Below are 27,715 nucleotides of genomic sequence, written 5' to 3'. Positions count from 1 at the left end.
GGCCAAGCTCTGTGCCTTTACCCCCCGCCTCCCGTGTCAGGAGTGCTCTGATGGTGTTTCCTGCTTGGCAGGGGGTTGGACTCGATGGCCCTTGTGGTCTATTCCAACTCTATGATTCTATGATTCTAAGTGCCTTGCAAATCCTGCAGCTCTGTTCAAAGAAATCCAACTCACCCGATGCTTTTGTTTCTTGCAGCCATGCACACTCCAGCGCCCGCCGAGCTGTTCATCTCGGGGGCCCTCCCAGGCTCCGGCACCTTCCCCTCCTCGTCGGCACTCTCCGCTTACCAGCACCCAGCCTCCTTCAGCGGGCGCAGTTTCCCGGTCACTTCCTCGCTCACCCTGCAGGATGCCACCTTCAGCCCCACCTCCAACGGCCTCTTGTCCCCACATGACCCCCTGCTGCACATCAAGTCCTCCCAGTCCAGCGTCCCCTCCTCCCTCAGCTTTGACCGGCTGGGCAGTGCGGTGCTGGGCACGGGCTTGCCCTCCCAGAGCTCAGCGTACCGCAGCGCTCAAGAGTCGGCTTCCCGCCACCTGCCCTCCCAGTTCAACCTCCTGTCGTCCTCGCTGGGGCCCTCCGACCAGACATCCCAGCTGTACAACACCTCCGTCTTCTCCAGCTCGCCCGCCTCCTCCATCGACAGGGCCATCCCGCGCCAGGACAGTGTCATCAAGCATTACCAGAGGCCCTCCAGTGCCCAGCCCCAGCTGCCCGCCGCCCATTCCCTCCAGCACTACCTGAGCTGTGGGGGCAGCTACCAGCAGATGCCCCACCGTTCCAGTCTTTCGTGCAGCCCCTTGGGCGAGCAGTCGCCCGCCAGCAGCGAGGGCTCGCAGCAGCAGAAGACCTCCCAGGCCACGCGGCAAGAGCCCTCCCAAAGCTACCGCCCCATCATCCAGTCCCCCGGCTACTCTGGCACGGCCTCCTCTTCCAAGTCCAAGAGCTACTCAGCCTCCCGCCAGCCGCCACGCTCCACCGCCACGCCCAAGTGCCAAAGCAACTACAGCTCGTCCACTCCTAAGCCCAGCTCTGTCATCGCGAGCCAGTCGCAGGCCTATTCGCCCGGGCAGCCCCAGAGCCTGCTCTCCATGAGCCAAACGCAGAGCTACTCAGTCAGCCAGCCGCAGAACCTGTCTTCGGTCAGTCAGGCCTCACAAGGCTTCAGCAGCAGCCAGGCCCAAGACCTCACAAGCGTGAGCAAGGCGCAGAGCTACTCAACGACAGGGCAGGCCCAGCAGGGCCAGGCCGGGCAGGGTGGGCAAGGGCTGCAGACCTGTCAGAATCAGACTTACTCGCCAGAGCAGCTCCAGGGCCTGTCGTACAGCGTCCAGGCCGAGCCTCATGTCTCTGTTAGCCAGACGCCGAGCTACGTGCCGGCTCACTCGCAGGGGATGCCCACGGCCAGCCCGTCGCTGAGCTACAGCACCGGCCACTCGCCAGCCATGCCAGGGCACAGCCAGTCCATTGGCTACTCACACAGTCAGAGCCTCCCGGACTCGAGCCCTTCACAGATCATCCGGCCCCTCCAGTCGCCCACCACGAACCGGCCCCAGAGCGTGGCGTCGCCCGGGCAGTCTCAGAAGTACCTCACCTCCGTGCTGTCTCCTTCGTTCATGCAGCCGGCCCACACCCAGAGCTACCAGAGTTCCCAGGGAGGGCTGGAGAGGGCAGCGTCCTACGGCAAATCCAAGACCGACTCGGACCTGCTGTCCTCGGAGCGGACGGAGGACGAGGAGTTCCTGATCCAGCACTTGCTGCAGTCGCAGAGCCCACCCCGCGTGCCCCCCGAGGGCATGGTGGAGTGCGAAGAGAGGGGCGGGAAGGGGATGGGCTATGAGCTGAGCAAGACGGAGGAACGCTACCACCTGCAGAGCGTCATCCGGACCAACTCCAACCTGGACAACCAAGGCCTCGAGATGTCCCTGCAGGGCCTCAAGGACAAGAAGAAAGGGGAGCGGCAGAAGGAGTATTCACACACGCGCTCGACGCCAGAGTCCCTGGCCACCTCCGTGGTCCACTACAGCCACCAAACCGGCTCCATGGACTCCTACGGGCAGGAGATCAAGAAGTCGGTTGAGCAGCACCTCCAGGGAGGACACATGGACACGGGGGGCAAGGAGATATCGCAAGCACACTCGTACCTGCAGAAGACCCCGGAGCACGCCCCCCAGCCGCACCCCATGGAGCCTCACGGGATGATGCCCGGGCAGCAGGGGGGTGCTTTGATGTTGGACTCCCCTCCCGACCTGCCCCCGCTCTCCCTCTCGCAGCAGCAGCAGCAGCAACAACAATCCCAGCTGCTCCAGTCGGTGCTCACTCACACACAGAGCCAGCTGCACTCGCGCGGGAAGGTGCGCACCCCGCTGGACGTCCACCTGATGGAGCCGCAGCGCATGCACCAGGCCGAGGCGCCCTCTCCGCAGCTCCAGATGCAGGCGCTGGAAGCCCACCTGCACCAGGCACATGTGCGCTCGCAGAGCATGGAGGCTCAGCTGCTGGAGCCGCAGCAGTCGCCACAGCTCCAGGGCCAGCTGCAGCAGGAGAGGATGCAGTCGGAGGGCATGGAGGTGATGCCCCAAGGCAACCTTTCCCAGTCTCAGGAGATCCAGGATTTCCTGGAGCCCGAGCTGAGTCTGGAGTCCCACCTGGGGCAGAGTGGCTCGGTCCAGAACCAGCAGCACCTCCTCCCCGACGGCGGCCTGGACCCCGACTCCTCCCAGCAGGTCCCTCAGGGCCAGCTGGAGGGCAAGGACCAGTTTGAAAGCCCCAGCCCGCAGGGGGCCAAGCAGCGCTTTGTCCCCCTCACCTCCATCTGCTTCCCGGACTCTTTGCTGCAAGATGAGGACCGTAGCTTCTTCCCGGGCATGGAGGACATGTTCGGGCCGCCTCCTTGCGCCGGAGACGAGTTCCCCAAGCCGGACGACGGGACCCAAGGCATGGAGAGGGGAGAGGGCATGAAAGGCGGAGGCTACGACATGATGCAAGGAGGGCAAGGCTACCAGAGTTACTGCCAGTCAGAGAGCGGAGATGGGCAGCACTTGGGCCTGGACTCTGTCTCTGTGAAGCATGAGCTGCCTTCGACGGTCAACACAGAGCAGCTGGGCTTGATCCAGTCAGGGCAGCACGGGACGGCCCCTGTCTCGGAGTCCAAGTCTGGCCTGACGTCGCCCATCTTCTGCTCGTCCAAGCCCAAGAAGCTGCTGAAGACCTCATCCTTCCACCTGCTCAAGAAGCGGGAGCCCCCCTTCCAGCCACCCAAGAAGAACTACGCCCAGGAGTACGAGTTTGAAGATGACGAGGACAAGGAGGACGTCCCGGCCGACATCCGCCTCAACAGCCGCCGCCTGCCGGACCTGCTGCCGGACCTCATCTCCAGCTGCCGGACCAACCGCACCAGCCTCAGCCCCATGGGCGACATAGACTTCTGCCCGCCCAACAGCGGCCTCCTGGAAGGGCCCAAGCGCCGGGGCCGCAAGCCGACCAAGCCCAAGCGGGAGGGCCCGCCCCGACCCCGCGGGAGGCCCCGCATCCGGCCCCTGACTGAACCGCCCCATGGCGTGGCTCACGATGGCACCAAGAAGCCCCGTGGCCGGGGGAGAGGGAGGGGCAAGAAAGCCGGGGAGGAGGGGGTTGAGCCAGGAGCAGGCTTGGAGTCCCTCAAACCACTCAAGGTAAGCGGGGACTGGGAGGCAGCGGGGTTCATTTTTTAAGCAGCAGGGCTGGCGGCGGGGGTGGGAGGGCTGTGGCCCCTCTCCTTAAGAGGCTGGTTGGATTGGGACCCCCCCACCTGCCTCGCCCGAGGCTTTTGGGGGCTGCAATCCACCCAAAGCCCGGGGGGGGGCACAGCTTCCCCATCCCTGACTTGCAGCGGGAAAAGAATAATTTGAAAAATAAAGAGATCGGTTCTGAGACTAGAGACAGACAACGGGCAGAAACGAGCTGTAGGGACATGTGGTTTCTGGCTTCTGCAGAGTGGGCTTAGTGAGAGAACCCAGGGAGTTGCCTTAACACCAGCTGAAGTGTATTTGTGTTATCTGACCAGGGTCCTCGGGCAGAGAGTCTTTGCCATCACTTGCTGCCTGGTCCCTTTTAAGTGGAGATGCAAAGGACTGACGCCAAGGCATTCTGCAGGTGTTCTGGCACTGAGCTGTGGCCCCAACTCGCGTACAGGAAAGGGAGCAGGCAGACTTTTGAGGCTCCTGGTGTTGTTGGCCCTGGAGAATCTGTCACAGGCAGTAAACTACTACTTGACTTGCCAAGCGCCGTTCATATGTACCTATAGTGTTGTGCTTGCTGCTGGAAATTGCTTGTGCGCAATCCGGGCTCCATAGGGCTGCGGGAGTGTTTCAGCCTGCTTTCCAGGAAACACACCGGTGTCTGAACAGCTCCCATAGATATGTTGCACTGATGTCTGCACTTAACAACGCTCTCCGTGCAAACGCTGGAGGGGTTTTCTGGGGGCAGCCACCGTGCCATGGGTACATGTGAAATGGCTCTCTTCTGTGTGGATTACTGTGATGGCATAGCCATATATATGGAGCTGGTAGGTGAATTGTTGGCTGGAAGGATTCGTGAAAGTTTGATGGACATGGTACATGTTTGCAGCCGGGTCTTTTTTCCATGTGGTGTTCAGCCAGGAGGGAGAACCTCAGTCCACTTGGCTGTGCTTGCTTTTTGCTTAGGGTTCCAGTCATGACTGGCATGTGGCCCAGAGAAGGTTGCCCCTAAGAGAACGCAGCCCATGGCCTGAAAAAGACCCCTCCCTCCATTGCACGCCAGCATGTAAATACAGAAACTATTCAAGTTCTGTGCTTAATGTTGTGGAAAGCGGCAAGTTGTTCAAAGTTGCAAGTCTTAACACATTTCACACTTTGAAGTGGCGACTCTAAAGGATGCTGCTCTCCTGTTCATTAAAAAAACAAAACAAAACTGGAAGAGAGTGAATTTGGAGGCAGAAAGTGGCACACTCCTCCCTACCTCTAAATCTGCCACCTAAAGTTCCTGTGCCACCCATAAACCTTGCCTTGCATAGCTGTTTCAGCATCCAAAGCTCCTCCTTCTATTGAACAGCTTATTCTGTGCTCTTGGACTTACAGACTTTTGCATTAAGTTTGGCAAACGTCACGGAGGTTGCGTTTTTTCTCTGCAATCCAAGGCACACCTATATTGAACACTGTGAGTGAGGCTTGCTTTGCAGTTAATTCGCACAGGATTATGCTGAGTTAATGTGCACAGGGCTGTTGTTGGGTTTTTTTGCTGCCTTCTTCATTATTCCCTTTGCTTATTTGTCCCCATCTCGGCCGTTATTTTTGCACAGAGAGGTTTGCAAAGATGCAAAAGGTACCAGATCGTGTCTTGGGCAGGATTTGCCTTGGGTTGCATACATGCCTCTTCTCTATGGCCTGCAACTGCTCTCCCAACCCCATGCTGGTTGGCTCTGGGTTTGAGAAGGGCCATCTTTTCTCCTACACCAGTGGGGCCCCTTGGCAGGCTTAGCTAGGGATGGCAATAGCCGTCTGGTAGGGGTCGTCTCGTAGCCACCATGTAAAGTTCCTACATTGAGAGCACTCTGGGAAATTAAAATGACAGCGCCTAGAACTCGTTCCACCCACCCTCGAACGAAAAGGGAGATTTTGAGCAGCGAGCCCTTCCCAGGGTGCTGATGCCAGGCCCGACTGCATGACTTCTAATATCATGCATTTACTCCTTAATACCTTTCCTGTCTCTCCTGAAAACCATGTCACTGCCACTTCTTGAAAAACAGCCATGCAGCCAACGCACCATGCACATTTAGAGGTGCACAGCATGGACGTTTAGTAGCGTATTCTGATGGCAAAAATATTTGGGTCTCGCGCCCGTAAAAATTTCCTGTGCATTATTGCAAAAAAGGAACTTACCCCAGAGGCCTTGCTCCTCTTGTAAAATCTTCAGTTTAACGGTGTTCCTATTTGATTCATTAAAACCGATGGTTCCTTGCCTTTCCATTAAATAACCCTCAAGGCAGCTTGCAGTATCAAGCGAAATCATCCTGCCACCAGTCAGGGTGAAGAATTTTGAGAGGCCGACGTGTTAAAAGGTTAAGGCCAGCACTCTGAATGGGGCCTGAGTCAAACAGGCAGCCAGGGCTGCTGAAACAGCACTAAAGTGGTGCGATCAGAACACTTTACGCCAGACAATAGTTTGGCTTCCGCATTCTGCGCCCGCTGAAGCTGCAGTTCACTTTTCAGAGGCAGCCCCATGTAGAAAGCAATACAGTAATCCAATTGGAATATAAGCTAGGATGTGCATCACTGTGGCCAGGTCTCCAGGAAGAGTTGCACCTGGTGCGCTATCCTAAGTTGCTGAAATGCTGTTTCCTCCAGCTTGAAATTCAGGAGTAGCGCCAGATCCAGAAGCACTATACCAGATCAGCAGACCCCCCTGACCAACAGTTCTTCCATCTCGTAGGGATTAAGCTGTGGATCCTTCCACATGTCCAGTCCATCATGGAGACCAGGCACTGATTTCAGGACTTCCTCCACCTCCCTAGGGACAGATGAAATGAGTGGGCATACTGACAGCACCAGCCCAAATCTCTGGAGAGCCTCACTCAGCAGCTTAATACACACGTTATGGCAGATGAGATGGGAATTCTTTCTTAAGGACACTGCTTGGAATGCATTCCTAAAAAAAGAGAATCCTTTCTCCTAGCTGTTTGGTTGTTTTTAAAATCTAAGCGGAGTTTGAAAATAAATAAAATAGCACAAATAAAATCGCCTTGCAAGCTGTTACTATTTGCACACTTAACATAAGCATGGCTGTTTCTTGGCACAAGAGTTTGGGTTTCTAGAGTGCAGGATGCTACTAGGACAGGATGGCAGGGTTGGTAGATGGTAGGGATCCCAAATTAATGTCTTGGGCGTGTGTGAAACTAGTTCAGTACATTGTGCGTGTTTCAAGGACTAGTGAGTGATGCGAGCTTGCCGGTTGCTAGATCTATGTTTGAGCAAGCCACGCATTTTACTCAAGCACAGAATTGGTTGCTGAATATGGTACCTAGTGGATTTCAGGTTTTGTTTTTCAAAAATTTGGTTTCTAGTCCTCGTGTGAGTGGAGAAAATAGGCTGTGTCTACAGTGGGGTGGCTTCAAAGCCAGAGATGAGCAGGGTGGTACTTCCAGTTGGCTATAGGGTGGCTTCCAGTGCCGCACAGAGCTTTCCTGTTGTTCGCTTCCTTCTTATGTGAGCTGACTCCTGGGCATCCTGCAGTTCTCTCACTCTGTTCCCTTTCCATCTGCCACCCAGCTCCTTCAAAACAAAAAAAACCAAGTCAGAGCTCTCAGAAACCCATAATTTTGGAAGCAGAATAAATGGTGAAGATATATGCAAAATGTATCTTGATTTGGTTGGAAAATGGTGGGTCCAGAAAGCTGGTGAATGTTGAAACCCTAAAAATAAAATAAAAAGGAGAGAGAAAACCGGAGGTTGGTTAAGTCAAGAGGCAAAGCCAACATCGGGGGGCGAGTCCAGGAAGTCTCCCCGAGACTCCTCCTCCCCTCCCCCAATTCCTGTCCCTTCTCTTTTCCTCAGATCAAACTTCCAGTCCCCAAAGGTTTGGAGGGGTCTCAGTTGGAGGCTTCCGCCCCATCTCATCAGCCCGCTCAAGAGAGCAGTCTGGATAGCAGCCAGACCCGAGAGAAGATCAAACAGAAGATCAAAGAAGTGGAAGAGAAGCAGCCTGAAATGAAGTCGGGGTTCATGGCCTCCTTCCTGGACTTCCTTAAGTCGGGCAAGCGTCAGACGCTGCCTTCCTCTGCCTCCTCCACCTCCTCGGCCGCAACAGTCGGGGCCCCCGGCACGGGGGTTACCATGGTCGCGCCTTCAGGCAGCCCCTCCAAGACGCCCCGCCCCCCGTCAGCCACATCCTCGTCCTCCTCGTCCCAGCCGCCGCCTCCCTTCAGCATGGCGCCCCCGATGCTGCCTGGTGGCTTGGATGGGCCCGAAGGGGACCCTGCCGGGCTCGTGATGAGCTGCACCAGCCCCTGCAAGCGGCTGGATGAGGAGCTGAAGCGCAACCTGGAGACCCTGCCCTCCTTCTCGTCCGACGAGGAGGACTCCGTCAGCAAGAACCAGGACCTCCAGAAGAGCATCTCCTCAGCCATCTCGGCGCTCTACGACCCCACCGACCGCAAGGAGGGAGAACCCAATGGTGAGCGCCGGTCCCCTGTCCAAACCTTGAGTTGGGTCCCGGGCCATTGTTTATCTCCTGATTTACATAACCTATCTTGATTTCGGGAGGGCATTAGTTTCTGAGCAAGATAGACTTCCATCTGATATTTAGCATGCATTTTTTTCTGCATTCCTTCAACAGTTCTTGCATCCTGAATGTAGACATTCTTCCTGATCAAATGCCTTTCTGCTGCACACAGCAGTGTTAGAAATTAGCCAGGCGCTTTTTGCACCTGGCATGGGTGCAATTGCAACCACACAGCTTTGGATGCCAGGTTGGCAACCAGGAAAAGCAAAATGTCACTTAGAGAGGGATCTGAAATATATCTTTGAAGCTTGAATTGACCATAGCCTAGGTTTAAGGTGCCATTTGGCGATTAGATTATGTATCTGAGTTTCTACACACTGCCCACATGCTCCCTTATATTTTCCTAATAACCTGTCTACTTACCAAGTTACGTTTCTCTTTCCCCCAAGACCCAAGCACCACCCCACCTCAAAACTCAAACTCTAGATAATTTTATGCAGTATTGATGTGAAGCAAAAAATAATAATCAAGAAGGCCCTGCTCTTGTCAGCATAAAAGGGAACACATTTACTAATCCAGTTCCAGGGAGAAAACTTTCTGGGGAATTTTTATTGGAAAATCAATAACAATTATTATTATTATTATTATTATTATTATTATTATTATTATTATTATTATTATTTTTAAAGAAAACTTTCTGGGGGATTTTCCACTACTAAACTTTCCTTATGAAAAATGTTCCATTCTGAAAAGAACTACTTAAGGAATACACATAGAAACACAGAATTGTAAAGTTGGAAGGGACTCCAAGGGTCATCTAGTCCAACTCCCTACAATTCAGGAATCTCAGCTAGATCATACATAACAGTTGGCCACCCAGCCTCTGATTAAAAGCCTCCGAGGAAGGAGAATCCACCACCTCTCATAGGATCCTGTTCCGCTGGCATAGATCTTAAAGACTGATGAATTTATTATGGCAGACTTTTTCATGAATTGCAGTCCACTTCATCATATGTGTGAGGTGTGATCCCTAAGTTACAAGTATATATGTGCATGGTTTGCAGGGAGGATTGGTAAATTAAATTCCAAAGTACCTATTTCTTTAATTGATGGATGTAGCTTTGCATCAATAAATACTCCCTGGGCATCTTGCAAGGAAAACAACGCTTTAAAAATGCCGTGTATAATAATTAAAAACCATCCAAGAAACAAATAAAAAACAGCAAAAAAACTACCAGCCAACCCACCCTTTCTGGTGATACAGACGGTCCTGATTTAAAACCACAATTAATTAAAAAGCCTAGGGCAGAGGTGAGGAGTCTTTGTGACCCTACAGGTGTTGCAGGACTACAACTTCCATGATCCTGACGATTGGCCATTCTTGCTGGGGCTGATGGGAGTTGTAGTCCAACAACAGCTGGAGGACCATATCCCTGTTCTAGGTGAATAAAAAGGTCTTTGCCTGACTCTAGAAGGACTATAGAGAAGGTGTCAGGCAAGACTTTCTGGGGAGACCATTCCCCAGCTAGGAGGCCACTGCTGAGTAAGGTGGATTTCTGTTCTTGCTTGCTTGCTAACCCTGCCACTTCCCCCACCACCATAGATGTGCCACCCGTGGAGGAGAAAATCCCCAGCCCAGCTCCCTCAGTGGAGGCTGATGTCCAGCCAGAGCTACCCCCGCCGCCCATCTCCCCAGCTCCCTCGCCCAAGGAGGCTCCACCTGTCCCCGAGGAGCCACCTGTTCAGGCGTCTCCTGAGCCCGAGGACCCTGAGGACACACGGCCTCTTCACCTTGCCAAGAAGCAGGAGACGGCGGCCATTTGTGGAGAGACGGACGAAGAAGAGGCAGAGAGCGGTGGGGAAGGGATCTTCCGAGAGCGCGATGAGTTTGTAATTCGCGTGGAGGACGTTCAGGCCCTCAAGGTGCGTTAAGGAGATATTATTATTATTATTAATTTATTGAGAAAATTTTCAGTGAACAAATAAAGAAGCGAGGAATAAAGCAAGAAAGGAAAAAGTTTTTAATACAATATGACATGTTGGTAAATAAGTACTGTTATTACTACAGTCATTATACAGTTATTAAAGGTAAAGGGACCCCTGACCATTAGGTCCAGTCGTGGCCGACTCCGGGGTTGCGGTGCTCATCTCGCTTTATTGGCTGAGGGAGCCGGTGTACAGCTTCCGGGTCATGTGGCCAGCATGACTAAGCCGCTTCTGGCGAACCAGAGCAGCGCACAGAAACACCATTTACCTTCCCGCCGGATCAGTACCTATTTATCTACTTGCACTTTGACGTGCTTTTGAACTGCTAGGTTGGCAGGAGCAGGGATCGAGCAACGGGAGCTCACGCCGTCGCGGGGATTTGAACCGCCGACCTTCTAATTGGCAAGTCCTAGGCTCTGTGGTTTAACCCACAGCGCCACCCATGTCCCATACAGTTATTAGCAAGTCATAATTTTTATAAATGCGTTCCAAATAACATTATATTTATCCATGCACAATCTGCGTTGAAAAGCAAGTCCGTTCCTGTGTTGCGGGTGGCGCTGTGGTCTAAACCACTGAGCCTCTTGGGCTTGCCGATCGCAAGTTCGTTAGTTCAAATCCACCCGACGTGGTGAGCTCCCGTTGCTTTGTCCCAATGCCTGCCAACCTAGCAGTTCGAAAGCATACCAGCTTAGTAGATAAATAGGTACCACCGCAGCGGAAAGGTAAATAGCATTTCCGTGCGCCAGAAGCTGTTTAGTCACACTGGCAACAAAACCCAGAAAAGCTGTCTGCAGTCAAACGCCGGCTCCCTTGGCCTGAAAGCGGAGGTGAGTGCTGCATCCCATAATCAAATTTGACTGGACTTAACAGTCCGAGCTCCTTTACCTTTACCATATCTTCTATTCATTGATCAAAGTGGGCCATATTATTATCTTTCTGGGCTTGGAGCAGAAACAAAGCCTTAAAAGCATAAAATGTGAGTGACATTTTCAAGCGTTTCACGTATTTCAGTGTCTTGAATTCTTACTCTTGGGTAAGTTTTAGTTTGAGCTTTTTAAAAAAAATCGTAATAATGCTTAAAATCAAAATGTTACATTGGATCTGACACTAGTCTCCCTTCTGAGGGACTAGACTAAGTAGGCTTACACAAGTTGGGCTTATAACCATGTGCTGTAAATCACAAGCGAAGAGGGTTGCTGATGCCCTCAGATTCTGCTTGCGGACTTTCCATGGGTGTCTGGTCAGCCGCTGTGAGAGCAGGATGTTTGACTAAGTGGGCCTTTGGCCTGATCTAGCAGAGCTTCTTATCTGCAGAGTAGTTGCATCACAGCAGCTAGGCTTGTTTGGAGTTCTTTGCATCCCTGGTACCATCACCCCTTTCTCTGCCCTCCTGCAGCTCGCTCTTCAGACTGGGCGGGAGCCGCCGCCAATCTGGCGGGTTCAGAAAGCTTTGCTCCAGAAGTTCACCCCTGAAATAAAGGATGGGCAGAGACAATTTTGCGCGACCAGCAATGTAAGTGTCCCCATTGCTCGCTCACCATGCAAAAAATCGTACTTTCGGTGAATGTGGGCAAAAGAACTTCAGAGGTGGGAGGTCTACATGAGCTTTACGCAATTGTATTTGGCGCAGTGGCTTGATTTCTGGGTTTTAACCACCAGCACCTCTACCATTTTGTATATCCCTCCTTTTTTCTCTCTTCCCACTGCTGAGGAAATACATATTTCCATACCAATAAGTTTCTCTCTCCACTCCCATTTCAGCATGTTTCTGCCACGGCTGTGGCAGAATTTTTCCCCTATTGCTTTTATTTTATTGATTAGCATTGCTGTGTTATAGCATTTCCTGATTAAAAGTTTTGATGCAACCCTACTCTGGTATTACTTTTAGCAACAAAGAGTGGATAATAAATATTTAAATAAATAAAGTTGTTGTTGTTGTTAATTGTCTGCCCTTCACATTAAGTTTCCAGGGCAGGTGACGACATTAAAACACAATATTAAAACCTAAAACTGTTGGGTGAAGGGCGGACGATTAACAACAACAACAGGAATAATAATAAGCAACTTCCCTCACCCACCCCCCACAAGATTTTATTAAAGTTTTCACAATACAGTAAAATAATATTTGGAATAAAGAAAATCAGAAAGACAAAAAGGAAAAGAGGGGAAAAACAAGAAAAGATACTCTTTCTCTGAGTAAAAAGAAGAAGAGAGGAAGCAGAGAAAGAAGGAATATTAAAAATAACACCAATAATAATAATCATGGTAAAACAAATTATATATATATATATATATAATCTAGCCCTCGTATCATAATTAAACCCACATACAAAGAAGTGAGCCTTTCCAACTCTCACCTGAAAAAGCTTCCACCTTTCCCAGCCTCACACCCTGAGGAAAACTCACTCTGACCTGTCTCCCACCCAGGTCTCTCTCTCTTTTAGCCATCACTTCTCTGTATGAATAATATTAAACAACTTCCAATCATAAAAATAAGGCAGTTCCTAAAAATATACACCTCAAGGGTATGAGGTAAGCCAGAGGCAGAAATACTTTTTTGTGCTTGAGGGAAGTAAATCCGCTTGAACTGACTGATATCGTGGGCGAAGGATTGGGTTTTTCTGCTGTGTATCACCTCATTATTTCTGGAGGTGGGAAAGAGCTGTGTTGCCGACATTCTCTCCCCGCCGTCCCCATTTTGATATTCAATTCCTTCCTTCCCTGTCCCCCCCTCAGTATCTGGGCTATTTTGGCGATGCCAAGAACCGGTACCAGCGCCTCTACGTTAAATTCTTGGAGAACATCAACAAGAAGGATTACGTCCGCGTCTGCTCCAAGAAGCCTTGGCACCGGCCCCTGCAAGCTGTCAGGTAAAGGAGCAGGAAGCGGGGGGGGGGGGGGTGTCTCCCATATGAGAGGCCAGTTCCACTCGCAGAGAAGCTCCAAAAAGCCTTCGAGCCACTTCCTCACGTTGATTTCTTCCAGTTTGTGAAGTGCCCCATTTCTAGAATTGCGAGTTCGATGGCCGAAAAACACACCTCCCCACCAATAACCCCTCCCCTGTATTAAACTGTTCAGGTGACATGCCTGGGGGAGATTTTTCCTCAGATCCTTTACCTCCCCCCCTGCTGCCACCCTCTATTTAATAATAATAAATAATAAATTTCTACAGTTATTTCACCTGACACGCAGGAGAGTATTTAGCTCCTCACCTGAAGGAGCAAAGAGCTCAGCCTCTTTGTTTTCTCACCTGCCTAGTCATGAAACTGACTCCATACCACGCCTCTTCCACCTGTCAAAGGAATGAGCTATTCCAGGCATAGGCAAACTCGGCCCACCAGATATTTTTTGAGACTACAATTCCCATCATCCCTGACCACTGGTATTGTTAGCTGGGGATGATGGGAGCTGTAGTCCCAAAACATCTGGAGGGCCGAGTTTGCCTGTGCTTGGGGTATACCATGACTGCCTTCCTCACTATCCTGAGATTTTCTGTGCCACGGCCTGTTCCCCGCTGCCTCTTGACTCCAGCTTGAACTGTGAATCGGATGGTAGCAAACACTCCTTCTTTTCACAGACTTGACAGTATATAAGGCTGGCCTTGTCCTCTCAGCTCCCCAGCCCTCCATCGCCCCGCTTCTCCTTTTACCCTTAAAGCCTCCCTTGCACCCCAACACACACACACACACACACACACACACAGAGAGACGCCTCAGCAAACCTGGCCCCTGAGGCAGAGCATGTATTTGGATCTCACGGCTATGTCTGTCCTGCTGCAGGAGACAGAGCCAGCCCAAGGCGTCTGGCCCCAAGACCCCGGTGCTGCCGAAAGTTGAAAAGCCTGAGAAGCTGGAAGTCCCGGAGAAGGCCGAGAAGCCTGAGAAGGCCGAGAAGCCCCCCAAGGCCGAAAAACCCCCCAAGGCCGAAAAAGCGGACAAAGCCGAGAAGCCCCCCAAGGCGGAGAAAGCGCCGAAGCTGGAAAAGCCCCCCAAGGTCGAGAAGTCTGAAAAGCCCCCCAAGGCGGAAAAAGTGGCCAAAGTAGAAAAGCCCCCCAAGGCGGAGAAAACGGACCCCCCTGTTCCCGTCCCCGCAAAAGCTTCCCCAGCCGGCGGAGCGTCGAAACCCAAGCCTAAGCCAGCCAAGGTGAAAGCTGAGCCCCCTCCCAAGAAGAGGAAAAAATGGCTTGCTGAGGCAGCGTCCTCCTCTGACTCAGATTCCAGCCCTGACCAGCAGAGCGAGGAGGGTGAGTAGACTGATGCAGCCCGGCATCCATTGGTGGCGGAAGACGAGGCGGTCCTTGAATTGAATTGTGGGCCCACAGAGAGTTTTTGAGGGGAGAAACTGTCCGCGGTAGAGTTGAAGAGAGAGCCTTTTGACTTGAAAGCTCAGGGAGAGGGAGAGAGAGAAATTCATGAAGGATTGCTCAGTTGGTTAGAGTGTGGTGCTGATAACACCAAGGTTGCAAGTTCGATTCCCAGAAGGATTCATCCATTGCAAGGGGTTGGACTAGATCAGTGTTTTCCAACCTTGGGTCTCCAGCTTTTTTTCGACTACAGTTCCCATCATCCCTGACCACTAGTCTTGCTAGCTAGGGATGATGGGAGTTGTAGTCCAAAAAAACAGCTGGAGACCAAAGGTTGGGAAACACTGGACTAGATGGTCCTCAGGGTCCCTTCCAACCAATTTCTATGACAGCCTGATGTTTGTTTACTTACTTACTTACCATATATACTCGAGTATAAGCCGACTTTTTCAGCACATTTTTAATGCTGAAAAAGCCCCCCTCGGCTTATACTCGAGTGAGGGTCCTTTCGGGCTGCTCCTTCCTCCTCCTCCGCCTTTGCCGCTGGCGGCGGCGGCGGAGGAACGAGTAGCCCGAAAGCAGCCCTTTCGGGCTGCTTGTTCTTCCTCCGCCGCTGCCACCACCAGCCTCTGCCTCTTGGCAGCACCCTAGGTGGCAGGGGGACAGGAGAGCCTGGGGGGGGGGGAGAGAAGCGCCCTCTGCCATGTGTGCATGCGCGCGCACACACTCCAGCCCACCAGGAGATTTGTGGTGTGGTGAACCGGCTTATACTTGAGTCAATAAGTTTTCCCAGTTTTTTGTGGTATAATTAGGTGCCTCAGCTTATATTAGGGTCGGCTTATACAGTGGTACCTCGGGTTAAGTACTTAATTCGTTCCGGAGGTCCGTTCTTAACCTGAAACTGTTCTTAACCTGAAGCACCACTTTAGCTAATGGGGCCTCCTACTGTTGCCGTGCCGCCAGAGCACGATTTCTGTTCTCATCCTGAAGCAAAGTTCTTAACCCAAGGTACTATTTCTGGGTTAGCGGAGTCTGTAACCTGAAGCGTATGTAACCCGAGGTACCACTGTACTTGACTATATATGGTACTTACTTACTTATTTATTTACTTGCTGCCACTTAGTTAGCACTGCAGTTTCTAAGCAGTGTACAATGAGTTTTCAAACAGATACAAAGGAGAGAACATCTCCCTTCTTTATTACATTTATATGCTGCCTTTTCCTTCCAAGGATCAGAAAGTGTCGTACATGGTTCTGCTTCTCCCCGTATCATCCTCACAACAACCCTGTAGGGTAGGATAGGCTAAGCGACGGTGACTGGCCCCAAGCTTCACGGCTGAGTGGGGATTTGAACTCCGGCCTCCCAGGTCACAGTCCCAACACTCTAACCATACACCACACACTGGCTCCAGAGTATTAGCTACACTAACTGGTGGCAGCTCTGCACGGTTTCATGCTGGGGACATTCCCCAACCCCACCTGGAGATGTCAGGCATTGAATCTGGGACCTGCTGCATGCAAGGCAAATGCTGTATCACTGAGCGGCTCCTCTCCATAGTTAAAATCTTAGCAGTTTAAATCAGCCATAAAATCAGAAGAGTGCACTTTAAGAGACTTGCTGAGATAAAAGTCGTTGCCAGGCGGCTGAAGGTTTGGCAGGGAAGTACTGAATACCCGGGGAGCACAACTAACCACAACTCTCTCAGTGACCTTGGTGATCGAGCAGGGAGATTAGGCACTGAGCAGTCCTTGAGTTCTTCCTGAATCCAAGTTAAGGGCCTTGTAAACAACGTGCGACGAAACTGCAAAGGCGGAGCAGGTGCGAGGAACCTTTTGCCGCCTGAAGGTTGCTGAACTACACCTCCCACAAGCCGTTGACCTCGCTTGCTGCGGCTGATGGGAGGTTTAGTCAATGATGTCTGAAGAGCTAAAGGTTCAGAGAGCCACACATTGTGTGTGTTGGTGTTGGTGTCTTCCTAGTGACCCTGGAGACAGACCGAGGGAGATTCTTATAAAGACCTTGATGGTGAGGAGGGAGGAGTAAAAGAAGGAATTCCCCTGTCCCTAAATGGACTTGCCCAGAAAAAACACACTTTAAAATACTGTTATAAATAAATGAATACGAAAAGTAGTACAGTGGTACCTCAGGTTACATACGCTTCAGGTTACATATGCTTCAGGTTACAGACTCTGCTAACCCAGAAATAATAATAATAAATTTTTTTATTTATATCCCGCCCTCCCCAGCCGAAGCCGGGCTCAGGGCGGCTAACAACAATAAAACAGTACAAAAGTACAGCATAAACAACACTCTAAAATCATTCATTATAAAATTAATTAATTCAAGCCACTGGCAACCATTGGGCCAGAGCTCCGCGAAGATTGCCGAGGGAGGGAGTCAGGCTGTGCCCTGGCCAAAGGCCTGGTGGAACAGCTCTGTCTTGCAGGCCCTGCGGAAAGATGTCAAGTCCCGCAGGGCCCTGGTCTCTTGTGACAGAGTGTTCCACCAGATCGGAGCCACAGCCGAAAAAGCCCTGGCTCTAGTTGAGGCCAGACTAACTTCTCTGTGGCCTGGGACCTTCAAGATGTTTTTATTTGAAGACCGTAAGTTTCTCTGTGGGGCATACCAGGAGAGGCGGTCCCGTAGGTACGAGGGTCCTAGGCCGTATAGGGCTTTAAGGGTTAAAACCAGCACCTTAAACCTGATCCTGTACTCCACCGGGAGCCAGTGCAGCTGGTATAGCACCGGGTGAATGTGATCTCGCAGTGAAGACCTCGTAAGGAGTCTCGCTGCAGCATTCTGCACCCGCTGGAGTTTCTGGGTCAGTCTCAAGGGCAGCCCCACGTAGAGCAAGTTACAATAATCCAGTCTGGAGGTGACTGTCGCGTGGATCACAGTGGCTAGGTCAGGGCGAGAGAGGTAAGGAGCCTCAGGTTAATAACTTTGCTTCAGGATGAGAACAGAAATCGTGCGACAGCAGCGGGAGGCCCCATTAGCTAAAGTGGTCTTCAGGTTAAGAACAGTTTCAGGTTAAGAACGGACCTCCGGAACGAATTAAGTACGTAACCAGAGGTACCACTGTTTCTGAAGTGCCAAGTTGGGGGGAAATCCGGTGCAGTTAGAATGAAAGCTGGACTGCGCTCTCTCTTCCGTTATTTTATTTGTAACTTTTCCCTGCCCTTTCATCGTGTGTCGTTTTTGTGTCAGCCGCCTCAGAACGTTTTCAGGAAAGCCCGGGATGTTAGTGCCTTAAATAAATGCTAAGCTAACTCTCCATCTCCTATCTAGAGCGTGTGCCGACGGGCCGTATTCTGAACACGCGAGCCATGAAGGAGATGTACCGCAGCTACGTGGAAATGCTGGTCAGCACTGCCCTCGACCCAGACATGATCCAAGCTCTTGAGGATACAAACGGTGCGCATTCGTGAATGGTGGTATATTGATCGGCCCTGTGGGTCAGTCGCCTGCCTGCACAGATGGCAGAGTTTATTTGCTCAAAATTGGCCAGTCCTTGGGAGATCTCTGGAGCCCTGCGCTTCCTTCTTCCTTTTTCTGCCAGCAGGGCTGAGCTGCTCATCTCTGTTTTGTCATTGTTGGCCTCTTGGAGGTCCAGAGGCTTTTGCTCCCTGTAGAGATGCTTGCTTGGAAAACTCTGAAGCGGCCTGAATGATAGGCTTTCCTTTTCTTCGTTGTCATAGTAAAGGCTGTAAGTTTGCTCTTCTTTCAACATTAAATGCTTTAAGGCAGGGGTTACCAAATGGTGGTCTTGCCTTTAGCTTCATTCAGAAGGCCTGCAGCACCTTAAACAACGGAATGCCGAGGCACACTTTTATATATATATAAAAAGAATACGAAGCTGAAAATGAATGAACTGCAGCTAAAAGATTATGTTCATTTTTCATATGGTCTAGTCCGTCCCCTGCCCACCCCCCTAATATTCTTAAGAAGGTCTCTTCTCCAGTCTTCAGAGAGTAGCTGGAAGTGGGGAGGCAGAAAAAGGTCCTTCTTTCCTTCCACTCTGCAGTTTTAATCTGAAATCGTAGGTACAGTACAGCGCCCAGAACTCAGAAACTGCTCACCCTAATGAAATTCCCGGTTGCAAAACGTGCCTAGGGCAATGGGAGTTTCGAACACTGCCTGCGGCCTGTCTGTGAAGAATGCAGACTGCAGTACAGCAAAATACAGTGTAAGAAATTAAAAGGCCAATAAGAATACCATTAAGAATTGCAATTGCTACAACTGGCGGGGTGTGTGTGTGTGTAAATCATTAAGTGGTCCTTCAAGTCCACCAGCAATTTTCAAGTGATCTGCGAGGTGGCGGGTGGGTGGGTGGAGTTTGGAAGCCACTGTTTTAAGGCCTAGGCCAGCTACTTGTTGTTTTAATAAGTTTACTGTTGTAGAATTGACTCAAGAGCCTCCGCATCTCATGAGCTGCCTTGGGTGTTGCATTGCAGTGAGGTTACTCTTTATAAACAAACAAACAATAAGCATTTTTTTTGTAAATAAATAATAACAAGTAAATAATGGTTTTAAAACACTGCATAAAGATGCCAGATTTCACACTGCGCAGCAGCCTTGTAAACAAGCCCACAAAATGTACTAGTCCACGTAAAATGTTTTACTAGCCTGCTAGGGGCTTCCTGAGAAGGGGACTGAGGGCTCTGTTCATCCTCCAGCACCTCTGCATTTTTATGCAGGAGGAAGGTGGCTTTTAGAATTTGTAATGTAGTTTCATTGGGAGTGTATTTCACAAAGAATAGATGGTACTGTCATTGGGAATGTATTTCACAAAGAATAGTTGGTGCTAGAGAAAGGAGGTGGCAGTTGGAAACTGGCAGTTGGAAACTGGCAGTTGGGGTTTGGTTGGTCACTCTGCTAGTTCTCTCTTGACTGTGAGGGTGAGAGGTGTTGGGACTTCATGCAGACGCTGTCTGGAGGAGTTTGTAAATCATACTGACAGTGGCTCCCCTCCTTTGCCAGCCTTCTTCCACCACCGTCATCATCATCAGATGTTTGTTTGCATGCCACTTTCCCACCAAATTCTGCCTGAGCAAATGAACAATTAGCATGACCACTCAAAATGCAGAAATTGCTCCGTTTGGTAGTCGCAGAGGCAGGACAGAGAGATCCACTTCTCGTCTACCAGCTCACTCCCTCACATTAAATTTCCATGTCGCCTCTGGCTACCAGGCCTGTGCTTCAATCCAAAGCTGTTGCACAGTTTAATCACAGCTTTGACCTCTTGCAGGTTAAAGCTTTATGCTTCTCTGGGGCTGGAAAGGAGAGATATGTTGCCACAGCTTCTCAGAGGAATCAAAGCACTAAATACCAGAAGACAAGAAGAGACAGTTGAATATGGTTGGCGTTTTCCTTAAAGTGAAATGATTCTCTTATTAATGTGTAGCACAAGCAGCTCCTTTCAAGGAAGTCAGATCCTGCCCAGGAGTTCTCGCACCATCAGAAAGCAAATGCGGCATTTTAAATATGTTTCTGTGACTTTCCCTTCTCCGCAGAATTCTGGCTGCAGAAAATTGGATCCCCTTAGTGCAAAATGCTAGACATTTCTGGCTTTAGTCACAGGTTTGTTTGTGTTCGATTCTTGTTAAGGGCCTAGAAAAATTACATAGTGAAAATTACAGTAACTTTTAAAAATATACCAGTGTATGAGAAGAGCCCACGATAAATTTGAAATCCAAGCCACTATCTCCCCATCCTGATTTACAAAGCTGCAACCAAATTAAAATATAAATTGGCTACGCATTGAGATGATTCATTTGCTTTAAGGAAACACCAACCAAAACATGGTTTTTAAAGCCCTGGGATGGTAGAAAAGTCTTGGATGCTGGAAAGAACACAGTGTGGGTTCCAGGCAAGCTTCCGCAAGGAGTGCGCCATAGCTGGGAGCCAAAACTGACCACTGAAATACCCACCAAGGACACTGTGTGTGATGCTTAAAATCTCTTTTGTCAATCCTCCCCCAGATGAACTTTATCTTCCGCCCATGCGAAAGATTGACGGGATATTGAACGATCACAAGAAAAAGGTGCTGAAGAGAGTATCTCTGAATCCGTCGCTACAGGTATGGAAATGGGGCAAGTGGAAAATGTTTAACTCTTCGCCCCACACCCTGCCTGAGATAGCATTGTGTAGAAATGCCTATTTTAGATACGTAGTTTTCTCTATTGCTAAGCCCTGTCTTGGATACTTCCTTCCAATTTACCTTCACAACAACCATGAGAGAGTGAAGGCCGGAAGATTTGTCATGCAACTGTGGCTTAGGTGAGGGTTCCCCAAATTTCTGAGTTCATTGATGCCGTTGAGGAGCTTATAAGGTTGTCGTTGACCCCTTAGGAGTGCAAGCGAAGTAAAGTCAGGGAATATCCGTATATAATCAGCATTTGTTAATCCTCAATCAGCATTACTAAGAATCATAAAAATAAAGAAATAAAATGTGAAAATAACGACACCAGACTTTTCATTTAGCAACATGGCCCGAGATACTGTTATGTTATATTGGTATCTTACTCGATACAGAGGCTCATAGTTCCTAATTACATTTTTAGCACTATACCACATAAACTACCTCTGGCCCTTTTTGACACAGGAGGTCAGTCTGACAGCCACAGGTTATGTGAAATCTGCTGTCTCACAGTGAATATTTTTGCCCATCATCCAGGAGGCTCTCCACACGTTCCCCCAACTCCACACCGAGACGTGCGACACCACAGTCAAGTTGCGCCTAGGGGGCGAACCTTACAACCGCAAGACACTCAACAAACTCAAGAAGAATGTATCCAAACAGCAGGTAGGTGGGAGCCGAGATGGAATCAAGGACCTGCAGAAAACTAATCAACACTGAGTATGGTTCTAGATGCTGTTTCTTTGAGTGGGAGAGAGAGAGAGTCCCTCTCTTCCTGTTTCATCCTCTCAGCCCTGTGAGGTAGCCTTGAATCAGAGAGAGAGAGGGAGGCTCAAGGTCACCCAGGGAGAGCTTCATAGCTGAACGAGGATGTGAACCTGGCTCTTCCCCACTCCTAGTCTGAATCTCTACCAACTGCAGCATATTGGCCACGTTTGCGTGCCATGGTAAACTATAAACCATAGCTTACTGTGCCCGAATGAATCACTCTGTGCCTCCCAGCTTGCAGGAGGCAAACTACAACTACTGGCTTAACGTTAGGCCCAAACCAGGGAATGTGGTTCATGTCACTCCTAGCAAATCACAAGTAGTACGTAAGGAGCAAACCTAGGCTACAAATCGTGGTTTGTTGGGAGTGGAACAAGTCATTGTCCCTGGTTCAGACAAAACATTAAGCCAGGGGGTTGTGGTCTGTTTCCTCTAGAATAATAGAATTAAAATTAATAATAGAATTAGATTAATAGTAATAGAATTATAACTTCCAAGAAAAGTCTTAACAGTTCAAATATTCATCCAAGAGAAGAGAATATTGACACTGTTTAAAGCCATGCCGTGGCCTCTGTCTGCCTCTCTTTCTCTTTCTTTCCCTCCCCAGCTCTCTTGCTCTCCTGTTACTTGGGTATGGTAGTTCTGTTATGTAGAGTGCTAGGGATGTCTAAAGATTTTTCAGCACCCTCCCAAAAATGCAGTTGCCCAGTGCTTGGAGTGCAATCTCGCATCAGTCGCTCTTCCTTCCTGTGTCTGAAGGCATGGACAAAAAACTCTGAATAGAAACCGTGCAGTGGCTTAGGCAAGAGAGGGAAACCAGGAAGTGCAGAAGCGCAATCCCTAAAGGCTCTAACTGGAATTGAGGGGGGGGGGAGGAGAGATAAAACCTCCCATTTTAGCATATGAGAGGGCCCTACGCTCCCATCAGTGAACAAAATGGAAATAGAGAGTGTTGACTTTTCGTTCTCATTTAATCAAGAAAGCCAGTTGGGCAAGGAGTGTCCCAAAAGAGGTTCTGTGCCCGGACAGTGCTCACTCCGGAACACTAACTTAACATTTTAACAGAACTTTTTATGGCGCCCATCTCCCAAAGGAGGCCTTTGTTTTATACAAGCGGGTCAGCTCTGTAGTGGAGCACAAAGGTGTGAAGTGCAAAGACCTGTTGTTATTTATTCACCCCACCCCCACCCCAGCGGTGCAATGCTCAGCAAAGCTGACAGTGTGATGGCTTGCCTTCCATCAGGAATTCCACCACAATGGATTTTTAAACCACCAGCATGCAAGTCTTCAGCTGCCCAGGCTACAGGAGACTCCCTTCTTCTAACCAGCAAGCAGTGATGGTGGTGGGGTGTCTAGTTCCTCATGCCTTTGTGCAGTAAAAATTCAGAGCATGGCATGCATCTCAGTCTAGGGATGGACAAACGGGCTAAGTCTGTTTTCCTCTGTACCTGCATGTGCACAAAAGTGAGTGCACCGTCCTGGTTCAGTGTACATATTTTAGGGGAAATCCTGCAGCCGTTTCTCCCCTGCGAAATGTACCCAGGGGAGCTCACTCCAAACTAAGGAGCAGACAAAACCCTCCCTCTTCATACCACTCTTTTTCTTGGATACAACCAGACTGCGTTAACAAAATTAATAGCATCCCCATCCTGTGCTGCGCTGCTTGTATTTGGAAGAAAAAAGGCATGAACATTTCTAAAATATGCCATTTTGATTACACACCAGGAACCCACAGTGTGTTGAAACATATTTATATTTTTATTTTGGAAATGAGAACCGTTGAGCACTGCATCTTCAAACCACAGAACTCTAAGGAATTTCTCATTTAGGCTGTATCTCGCATTTCTGGCTCTGAGGAATTAAAACATTCTCAAGGGAGCAAATGTTCAGAACTCACCACTTTCAGTTTTGAAAAATAAATAAGGGGTTTTTGCAAACTTGAATATAGTTCTTCCTCACCGTTCTCGTTCTTGGTTTCGGCCACAAGAATGCCTGTTGGGTTTCTTGCTGCTGTTGTCGTTTTCTGCTCTCTGCAAAAGTAGTATGATCATAAGGACCTAAGAAAAACCTGCTGGATCAAGTCCTGTTCTCACCATCACCAACCAGATGTCTGTGGGAAATTGCTCCTCCCCCCCCTTTCTTTTTTGCATGGGAAGCATGCAGTCTTAAGGAAAATGTGCAACAGAAGGAAAAGAAGGTGAAATTCAATGAAGCAACAGCAGCTGTCAAGGATAAGAGAGGGTTAAGAAGTTCAGAGCAGGCCTTGTGGGAGGGAAGGTGTTCTGGAAGGGTGGTGGGCGGCTCGGCATAGAGACAAGAAGGCCGTTTCCATCGTAGGGAGGGAGCACCAAGATCGCAGGAGAGGGGAAGAAGGCAGCCTTGGAGCAGATTATGATCTGTGGTGTGTGCCAGGAGAGGGGAATAAAGGGGGGTGAGTGAGGAAGCATGGGCCTGATGGACACATGGAAGAGGATAAGCTGGATTGCACCACTTCAGATGGCAGGCAGAGATCATATTGTTGGAATATTTCCCTTCCTAAGAAAATTCCCTGCAGGTAAAATAACTAATTAGGGAAACAGGATTCTAGTTCACCCCCACTGCCTTTCCACTTGCAGGGAATTGTTTCATTTTCAAAATGTTGGGAGGGGTTTGAATATTATTATCAATTAAATTCATTAATCTCTTCCTATGAAGCATCTCAAGGCAATTTCATAGTACAATGAAAATATGTATAAAGCAATTGCATATGTAAGAACTGTTGCCCCAATTGCATAAATAGAAGCAGTTTGAAATCCAGTACAGATACAAACTGAAGTGAAAAAACAACTGCTTGAAAGTTTTGTTGAAAGAGGAAAGTCCTCAGTAGATGCTTCCCAATAAATAACAGGAGAGAGTTCCAAAGGAAATTTGATGTCACCCCCCACTCCAGTCTGAAATAGTACATCCTATCAAACCACCTTTGAGTTCTGCTATTTAATTCCCTTGTCATTCTACTCATTTCAGACCTCGGTCAGGGCTAGGGAGGTGTAGAATCTTGAATATTAACTATCTGTAAGCTAAGGCAGCTATCACCAGTCTTTTCGGACCAGTAGGCACATTCCTAATCTTGTGTGATTGCTGAGGGTGCCATTCACAAAACGGCTGCCATGGAGTACTGTAACATGGCTGCCAAGGAGTGTGTGACATAACACAATATTGTCACCGCTGCTGTTTCCCACCCCTAGTGGGGAGTCAGCCATGTCCTGCTAGGCCTGATTGTGGAGGTACAGCTGTTAAAGGCACAAAACCTTAAAACAAAGCCTAGACTGCTATCCAGCACCCACTTACCTGGCAGTAAAGGTAAAGGGACCCCTGACCATTAGGTTCAGTCGTGACTGACTCTGGGGTTGCGGCGCTCATCTCGCTTTATTGGCCGAGGGAGCCGGCATACAGCTTCCGGGTCATGTGGCCAGCATAACTAAGCCGCTTCTGGCGAACCAGAGCAGCGCACAGAAACGCTGTTTACCTTCCCGCCGGAGCAGTACCTATTTATCTACTTGCACTTTGACGTGCTTTCAAACTGCTAGGTTGGCAGGAGCAGGGACCGAGCAACGGGAGCTCACCCCGTCGTGGGGATTCGAACCACCGACCTTCTGATCAGCAAGCCCTAGGCTCTGTGGTTTAACCCACAGCGCCACCCACATCCCTTACCTGGCAGTAAGCTGCATTAAAAACAGAGAGACTTACTTATGAAGTACACCTGTGTGCCCTTGTATTGTAAGTTAACCATACAAGGAATTTTTAAGGAGTGCCTGCACAGCAGCAGACACACCTGAGCCACTCTGTCAATATTTCACGTTTTGCATTTGCCATTTTTTTCTTTTTTGCATGGGAAGCATGCAGTCTTAAGAAAAATGAGCAAAGGAAAAGAAGGTGAAATTCAGTGAAGCAACAGCAGCTGTCAAGGATAAGAGAGGGTTAAGAAGTTCAGAGCAGGCCTTGTGGGAGGGAAGGTGTTCTGGAAGGGTGGTGGGCGGCTGGGCATAGAGACAAGAAGGCCGTTTCCGTAGGGAGGGAGCACCAAGATCGCAGGAGAGGGGAAGAAGGTGGCCTTGGAGCAGATTATGATCTGTGTTGTGTGCCAGGAGAGGGGAATAAAGGGAGATGGGATTCTTTAATTGCTGCACTTACGGTTAAGTAGTATTTTCAGAAAACAACTTCTAAGGAATGCATGATCTCAGACGAACCCACCACAGGAAAGATGTATCCTGGTTGCTAGGTAAAAAGAAAGGGCTACTAGAAAGGACTACTAGAGAGAAGCAAGAAAATTGCACTTAAAGGTGGGGAGGGAGGGTGGCAGGGCCGGAACAGAAGCTCTTTAGGACCCCATGAATTCCTCTGCCTGTCGTCCAAGCTGCTCAGTTATCAATCACAGCTCTTAACTTCACTCATTGGCTAACGACTCTGAAAGGCAGGCTGGCTAATTTCACATAAACTGATTAGGGTACTTGTACATTTAAAAAATATATATATGCATTGCGATGTACAGGACTTGATGGATTGTTTGAACGAAAGACTCTGTTCCGATATACAAAACTAGATGCCAGGCCAAGACCAGCCAGCCCCTTTGGAAGGAAGAAGCCTCAGCCAAAGAACATAAAAGAAGATATAGAAGAAGAGTGGCAAAATCAATTACTGAACTATGCAGGACAAATTATTACAAAAAAGGGCAATAGTTCAATGCATATTTTTTAAGCTTTGTGTACAGATTTTTACATTAGTATAACTTTTAAAAGTCACTTGTAATAAGATGAAGAGGTTTTAAAATTGGGTTGTTAAGTATATAAGGTTTTATGGACGTGCTTAAACAAGTATTTTATAATGGAACCAAGAGGGGAAGTGGAGGGAAGTCGACTGAAAATTTATGGATTAATTTGGTTATGATTTTTTTCTGTTTTTTTCCATATTGTTATTTTTTGAAAATTAATAAATTGTTATTAAAAAGGGGGGTACTTGCACATTTTGCAACATAGCTTTCTTTCTTGGAGGGCTAGAGATTTTCCTTTTCTAAGACAGCTCAGAGTCTGGGGTCCCTTCTAGAGGGGGCCAGTGAAGGCCTTTGCAGGCATCATGGGTTGGCAACCTCTGGGCTGAGGGGTAGCCCTTCAAAAAGTTGCTGGGACTCCACTTCCCATCATCCCTGACGATTAGCCACGCTGGCTGTGGCTGATGGTTGTTGGAGTCCCACAGCAACCGGAGGGCACTGCATTGACTTACCGCTGCAGGAAGTTCCGGGCGCTGAGGTGAAGATGCCATAGCAACAGGAGGGAGGAATTAACTTTGCAGAGGAAGAAGTGGAAGACATGGCTGCCAGGGAAGAGATAGTAATGAGCAAGGGCAGGCGGACTTATTGATTATTGTGAAACATTTAGGGAGGGAACGGTACGATTCTGAGGTACTTCGGGTAGGTGAAATGGAGGATCTTGTGAGCAGTGGGCTGTGATTTCTTGTAAGTGATTTCTCCCTGTTATTTCTTCACCCTTATTGCTGACAGGAATTCAGTGTGGAGGTGGAGAAGTCCTTTTTCTACACTCTGTACCATTCCCTTCACCACTACAAGTACCACACATTTCTGCGTTGTAAGGATGAGGTGAGTAAGAACCGTACCATTTTACTTCCATCACCTGGGTTCCCTTTTTTCTACGGATAGAACTCCCCCCACCCCCCGTAAAGAAGTGAGGAGTGGGCAGGTCTGAGGTGAAATCAAGGCTGCACAAACTCCTCTGTCTTGGCTGTGCTTATTTGGCGCAATAAAAACGCGTCTTTGCACAAATAATTCCAGAGGTTGTTGCACAGAGATGCTGCTGCATTCTCTGGGAGACAGGTGCTCTTGGGGGGAAACAGCCAACCAAGGTGACTGGAAACTTATTTCTTAATTTTTTAAAAAACAGATTTTTGTGGCAGCTGGACTTTCTGGAATACCTTGGTTATGCTGGCCTTGTTAGAGGCGGGGTGTCCCTTGCATTGAGGAGAAAGAGATCAAAAGGCTCAGTCATCTTTTCCAAGGTCGTCTTTTCAAACCCGCTGCAGTGCAGGACACTTTTTGCCCAAAGTGGAACTCAAACCCACAATCCTGAAATTAAGAGTCTTATACTCTACTGACTTATCCATGGTATTCAGTTAAGGTTTACTCAGAGTTAGACCCATTGAAATTAACGAACACGGCTAAATTAGGTCCATTAATTTCAGTGGTTCTACTCTGAGGAGAACCTAGTTGAATGCCAAAAAAAAAAAATTC

At 49.2% G+C, this 27,715-nt stretch overlaps 1 protein-coding gene across 1 annotated transcript in view; it reads left to right on the top strand.

Moving 5' to 3' along the window:
* Window positions 1–27,715, top strand: part of PRR12 (proline rich 12) — a 46,676-nt gene that overhangs the window by 14,738 nt on the left and 4,223 nt on the right. Inside the window, exons 4-13 of the mRNA XM_028702107.2 lie at window positions 197–3,675; window positions 7,573–8,191; window positions 9,843–10,162; window positions 11,625–11,741; window positions 12,965–13,098; window positions 14,008–14,471; window positions 17,820–17,945; window positions 20,513–20,610; window positions 21,208–21,336; window positions 26,972–27,067. Coding sequence (XP_028557940.2) covers window positions 197–3,675; window positions 7,573–8,191; window positions 9,843–10,162; window positions 11,625–11,741; window positions 12,965–13,098; window positions 14,008–14,471; window positions 17,820–17,945; window positions 20,513–20,610; window positions 21,208–21,336; window positions 26,972–27,067 — 5,582 coding nt within the window. The remainder of the gene's footprint in view (window positions 1–196; window positions 3,676–7,572; window positions 8,192–9,842; window positions 10,163–11,624; window positions 11,742–12,964; window positions 13,099–14,007; window positions 14,472–17,819; window positions 17,946–20,512; window positions 20,611–21,207; window positions 21,337–26,971; window positions 27,068–27,715) is intronic.

The sequence above is a fragment of the Podarcis muralis genome, chromosome 13 (assembly GCF_964188315.1).
Source record: "Podarcis muralis chromosome 13, rPodMur119.hap1.1, whole genome shotgun sequence".
Taxonomy (NCBI): domain Eukaryota; kingdom Metazoa; phylum Chordata; class Lepidosauria; order Squamata; family Lacertidae; genus Podarcis; species Podarcis muralis.
The sequence above is the reverse complement of the archived record's forward strand: the minus strand, read 5'-3'. Positions and strand labels throughout refer to the sequence as shown.